The sequence below is a fragment of the Penaeus chinensis genome, chromosome 34 (genome assembly GCF_019202785.1).
Source record: "Penaeus chinensis breed Huanghai No. 1 chromosome 34, ASM1920278v2, whole genome shotgun sequence".
Classification (NCBI taxonomy): Eukaryota; Metazoa; Arthropoda; class Malacostraca; order Decapoda; family Penaeidae; genus Penaeus; species Penaeus chinensis.
This window is the reverse complement of record NC_061852.1, coordinates 30,992,096-30,999,595: the sequence shown is the minus strand read 5'-3', so window position 1 is coordinate 30,999,595 and position 7,500 is coordinate 30,992,096. Positions and strand designations below refer to the sequence as shown.

General features: G+C 26.5%; 1 protein-coding gene across 1 annotated transcript in view; it reads right to left on the bottom strand.

The window, feature by feature from the left end:
• LOC125043711 overlaps positions 1 to 5,403 on the bottom strand; it is a 14,986-nt gene extending 9,583 nt beyond the window's left edge. The window contains exon 1 of the mRNA XM_047639949.1: positions 5,400 to 5,403. Within this exon, the coding sequence (XP_047495905.1) occupies positions 5,400 to 5,403 (4 nt within the window). The remainder of the gene's footprint in view (positions 1 to 5,399) is intronic.
• Between the last annotated feature and the right edge of the window lie 2,097 nt (positions 5,404 to 7,500).

Here is a 7,500-nt window from a genome sequence, read left to right as displayed (position 1 = left end):
CCTTTTTTCTTTTCTTTTTTCTCTTTTTCTTTTCTCCTCTTCCTCTCTCATAACTCTCATTTCCCCCTATCTCTTTTCAATATTTCTTACTATTCCCCTCCCCATCAATCTAAATTTCATCCCCTTTTTCTTTTCTTCTCTTTTTCTCTCTCTCTCTCTCTAGTCATCTATGATAGACTTAGAGGCGATATACGCTAACAGCTTAATATATATATATATTAATAACTTATTAAATAAGTCAATCTATATAACTATATATATAGACTCTTTACATCTCAACTATCTCGAAGTAGATAATATATAAATATAAAGATAGATATAAAAGATTAATATTTAGAGATATAATCTATATCGATATAGAAGATAGAGAAATATTAAATAAAGAGATAGATCGATATAAATAGTATAATACATAGATATATAATATAAATATTCACATAACATAGCTAGATAGATAATTAGAGGTAGATGTTCGATTTCTTAATATATATATAGTATAGATATATATATAGACTATATACATATATCCTTAAAATAATATATTTATGATGGATTGATATGTTAAACAATTATATATATATATATATATATATACTCTCTAAAGATAGAGGATAAATAAATAAGTAATAACATATCTATAGATATATATAGATAGATAATATATATATAAATATATATCTGATATGGATAGATATATAGATATAAGACATATATATAAATTTAATAGTTTATATATATTAATCATATAGATATTAATATCTAATATTAAGTATTGAGATATATATCAATAGAGACAGATATTGATATAGATATATATAACGATAAAATAACGAGATATATAGATACGTAGCTGATATCTATATAGATATATAGATATATAAATAATATAGTATAATAAGATATATAGATATATAGTTTACTATTTAATATAGAGATAGATAGACATATTGAGTTATTTATATAGATATATATATTTAATAATAAATCTATAGATAGATCATATATATATATATAGACAGATAAACAAAGATCTATATATATATAAATAATCTACAATATATAAATAGAAGATAGAAGATAGATATATCGATAAATAGAGAATATATATAATAGATATATATAGTATAATAATAATAAATAGCAACAGAGAAATATAAATATAAATATAAATCTAACGATCTATAATATCTATATATATATATAAATCTATATGGAGATATATACTATATAATATATATATATATATATATTATATAACATAATAAATATAGGAGCTATATACAGCTATATATATATATATATATAATATGTAGATTATAGTTATATCTATAATATATATAATAATATATATGTATATAAGATAGTTATATAGTATCTTTTTATATATATATTTGTTTTTATATCTACTCTATAAATATATAGATATATATACATCAATTTCTATATCTCCATCCTCTCGTATATAAATCATATATATATAGATTATATATATATATATCATATCTCTCTAGATATCATAAATACCTTTCTATATATAATCTATATATATCACTATACATATTCTATATATATATTATATCAGATCGCTATATACATAAATATAACATATATATATTAGTATATATCAATAAGATTGTTGACTTTAATCTATATTTATTTATTATATATATATACTCTATTTACTATATATATGATATAGATTATATATATATAGAATATGAATATTATACGAATATCTCTATATATATATACTCATCGTAAAGAATAATCAAACTAATTTATATCTAGCTATATTCTATATAGACATATATATATAATCTAGCGCTGTTAATAGCTATATTATATCTATCTCTATATAACTCTAAATATTCTCTCTTTTACTATATATATTCTCATAATATAGAATATAGAAAGTCTAATCTAACGAATGATGACATATATAATTTAATAACTAATTAAATAATGCAAAATCAAATATACTTATATCAGATCGATATAATCTATATATAGATCACTATAAATTATAAAGATATATATTAAATCTTTATATATATTACTAGATATATATATATCATCTATCATATAGTATATATAAATCAAAGATATATCATAATAATACATAAGATAGAGAGCGAATTAGATATAGATAATAGATATATATATATAGAGATATATAATCGTAATATAAATATTATAGGAATATATGAATTTAAATATTTAATGATATATAGAGATATATATATATAGATATTATATATATCTGGTATATATAGAGATAATAGAAATAATATATATAAAGATATATCTTTATATGATATTTAATATATATTTAGAGACTGATATATATAGATATATATAAATAAGATATTATATAGATATATATAAATAGTAAATAAATAGTTATATATATAGATACTAGATTATAGCTAGATATATATTTAATTATATTACATCATATAATATATCTCTAGATATATAGAATTTATATTATATATTTGTATATATAGATCACTCTCTACTATATATTTAGATATATTATATATAGATATATTATATATATATATATAATATATAAGAGTCATATCTCTCATATCAATAAAAACAAATATCTCTCTAATATTCAATCTATATCTAGAGCGCTATATAATCTCAATCTATATACTAGATAAAGTATTTATAAAAGATAGATAATTATATATATATAAGATATATACATAAAGAAATATATAAATTATATATATATATAGATAGATATAGTAGAGATAAAATATAGATGTAAGATATATAAGAGATATATAATAAATATAAATATATAGTATAGATAAAGTTATATATATATATATAATAGAATCTAGTTCAAATATATATATCTATATATATATTATAATATGTCTATATAGATATGTTAATATAGATTTTTATTAATATATAGTGGGTTTTAGAGATGAGATATAAATATATATATATAATAAAAAAGGTATAGATATATATAGAGAAATATATATATATATATATAGAGAGTATATATAATATAAATTTGAATATAGAGATATATATTATATAAATATAAATATATATATATATATATATAATAAATAAAGAAATATAAATATATAGAGATAGATAATATATATATTTATATATAGAGTTATTTAGTTAGTTTATATATATATTAGAGAGTTATATATAGATATATTTGATATAGATATATAGATAGAGAGAGAGATATATAGATAGATGTGACAGAACTAATTATATAAGAATATTATATAAGAAGATAGTAGAGATAGAGATAGAGATATATTGATATGGGTATATATATTATAGATAATAGAATAGAGAATAGAGTTAGATTGAGAGAGGTTATAGAGATATTTAGATAGAGAGATATGATAGATATATAGATATAATAAGGATAAAGAGAAAGATGATGATAGAGTGATAGTATAATATGATTTAATGAATTAAAAAATATTTAATATGATATATATATATAGTATATAATCTATCTATCTATCGCACATATCTAACTATAAATATTTATAGATATTAATATATATATATATCGATATATAATATATATACATATTATCCGAAATAGATAATAGATAATTAGCTATATATAGTTCATATATATCTAATATATATATATAGTATATTTAGCAATATCAATACTTAATATGTAAGACTTAAAAATCATCATTAAAGCTATATCTATATAGATAAGCTCGACCAAGCAAATATATCGCTATAATATAGTCTATCTAATATAATATCTATATATATGTAATCATCTATATATAATCTAAACTATATATCTAAATATAAATCGTTAACGAGAGTAATAGATAGCTATTTCTATGATAGCTCATATACTAGCTAGATTATATATTTATCGATATATATACATATTAAATACCTAGTTATATATATATATATATATCACCATATATATTTAATATATAAAAAGCTATACTCTATATTTCTAGTAATATATTGTATATCAGATATATATATATATACTATATTAATATATATTATCATATATAATATATCTCATATATATATAAACGTCTATATAGATATATATATATATCTCTAAAATATTATATATAAATCTAAAGATCCATAATATATAAAATAATCCATATCTCTCGCTATATACTATCGCGATTCTAATCAATCGAGATAGCTATAAAGATTATATAAAGTACTTATATAACTAATCTACGACCTCACTCACAAAACTATAGCTCATATCATATAAATTCTATCTCCTATATTTCCCTTATTAAATTTTACGAGATAAATATATAGATATATATCTCTCTATATCTATATATATCTATAATACGCTACATTATACTCGCATCTATCATCTATATCTATCTCAATAAACTCCATACTCTATAGCTATATATCTCTATCTATATATTCTATATCTGATTTTATTATTATATATATATCTATATTTTTACTATATATCTATCTATCATGTCTATTTATCTCTTTGTCTATCTATCATATAAATATAGATAGAGCTTTATCGTTATCTCTACTAACTAAAGATATTATAGCTATCTATATATACATCTCTATCTATCGATAACTATATACTAATCTATAGCTATATATCAGCTAATATACTATATATACAAGAGATAGATATATAAATAGTTATATAAATAATTATATCAATCTATATAATACAAAACCAATATAGATATCTATAGATATCATATATCATATAGGAATATATTAAAATATATATATATTATCTCTGTTCTATCGGATATTAACTCTTATTTGTTTTTTTCTCTATATAGCATCGATATCAATATATCTATCTCTTTACATAAAATTTATATGATATATATAGCGATATAACTATCTCGATCGATCTGATCTCATATCAATATAAAGATATATAGATATCATCATATATAATAACATATAATTTATATATATATATATAAATTTCATATATAATATATATATATATCTAATTAGAATATATTATACAGAGATATATATAGATATATATACCTAAATTAATAAATTAAACAGCACTACATCCACGCTCAAATAAATAATATCATATATTAGATTTAATATATAAATATATATATATCGAATATAGAATAAAGATAAATCATCTTATCGGCTACTCTATATATATATCTCTATCTATATATATAATATATCTTTAATCTCGAATCTCAAATTTATTAATATCTATCTCTCCTATCTCTCTCTTCTATCATCTATCCCTCTCTCTCTCTATCTCCTCTCTCTATCTCTAGACTCTCTCGCTCTATTCCCTCCCATCCCTCCCTCTCAATCTACTTCTACTATCTATATATTTCTCTATATGCTATTTATGTGTCTCGCTATCTTACTCATCTCTGTTTATCTCTCTCTATCTAATAAATAAAATAACGTCAATCATACCTATCTATCTATACAGATATCTATATATACTAGGTCATATATCTATATATATCTATATATATATCATCTCGATATATATATCATATCTATCTAACTAGATATCTATAATATTCAATATAATGATCATATGGGTAATCAAAGGGCCTAAAGAGGAAGAATGGATTAGAAAAGAGGAGGACGAAATATTTAGAGAAGGTAATAAAGAGAAGATTGAATAGAAAGTAAGAAGAAGATAGAGACTGCGAAATCTGAAGTGCCCCTCTCTCATATATATATATATATATATATATATATATTATCATATAATAATATACACCATATATATAGAATTTATATATATATATATATATATATATATAAATATATATATTTATTTAAAGACATACATATAAATGTACACACACACAGACACAAACACACACACACACACAGAGATATATAATACTATATATATATATATATATATATATCTATTACATAATAATATGAATATATATACACCATATATAAAAAAAAAAAATATATATATATATATGTATATAAAGATATTTACATACAACTATAAATGACACACCCACACACACACACACAAACACACACAACACACAATATAATGTATTAATGAAGGCACAATAAACTAAATTTATATATCTGGCTGTGCGGCAAGCCGTTAAGAGCCATACTCAAATGGCTTCGCCTCTCCCCCCTCCCCCGTCCCCCCTCCGCCCACTCCTCGAACATTTCAGCCCCCCCCCTCCTCCCAGGGCCCTTCCTCCTCACCTTCCCCCTTTTTCCATACCACCCTTCTCCCTCCTTCCTCCCCGCCCAACCCGCCCAACTTGCTACGTAGTGGCGCGGGGCTTCCAAAAGGGCCAAAAAAAGACAATCTAGCGATATTTGTAGAATTCGCTGCGAGTTTCCAAAGTTGAGCGCATGTGGGAGGACGCCGCCTCGTGTTTTCTCATAGGTGGAAGGCCTGCCTCTCCCTCCCTCCCTCTCTCTCTCCCACCTCTCTCTCTTTCTCTCTCTCTTTCTCTCCCTCTCTCTCTCTTTCTCTCCGTCCCCTTCTCTCTCTCTCCCATCTCTCTCTCTCTCTCTATCTCACTCTCTCTCTATCTTTCTCTCCGTCCCTCTCTTTCCCCCCCTCCCCTCTCTCTCTCTTCCCCCCTCTCTCCTCTCCTCCTCACCTCTCCCTCTCTCCTCCCCTCAAATCATCTCCCTCTCTCTCTCTCTCTCCCTCCCTCCCCTCCCTCCCTCTCTCTCCCTCTCTCTCTCCCATCCCTCTCTCTCTCCCTCCCCCCAACCCCCCTCCCTCCTCCCTCCCTCTCTCTCTCTCTCTCTCCTCCCTCCCTCCCTCCACCCTCTCTCTCTCTCTCTCTCTCTCTCCCTCCCCTTCCCTCTCTCCTCCTCACTCTCCCCCCCATTCATCCCTCCCTCCCTCTCTCCCTCTCTCTCTCTCTCCCTCCCTCCCCCCTCCTCTCACTCTCTCTCCCTCTCTCTCTCTCTCTCTCTCCCCTCCCTGCCTCCCCTCCCCTCCCTCCTCTCTCTCTCCCCTTCTCTCTCTCTCTCTCTCTCTCACTCCCTCCCAACCCTCCCTCCCTCCTCCCCCTCCTCTCTCTCTTCCCTCTCTTCTCCTCTCTCGGCTCCCCTCCTCTCTCTCTCCTCCCTGCCTCTCTCTTCCTTTCCCTCTCTTTCCCCCCCCCCTTCTCTCTCTCTTTTCCTCTCTCTCTTCTCCCCTCCCCCCTCCTCCCTCCCTCTCTCTCTCTCCTCATTCCCCCTCTTCCCTCCCTTTCCCCCCTCTCTCTCTCATCACTCTCTCTCTCTCTCTCCCTCCCTCCCTCTCCCTCTCCCCTCACTCCCCCCTCCCTCCCTCCCTCGCCTCCCTCCTCTCTCTCCTCTCCCTCCTCCATCCTTCATCTCTCTCTCTCTCTCTCACTCCTCCCTCCCTCTCTCTCTCTCTCTCCCCTCTCCCTTCTCCTCCCCTCCCTCCCTCCCCTCTCTCCTCTCCCCTCTCTCTCTCTCTCTCTCTCCCTCACCCTCAACTTCCTC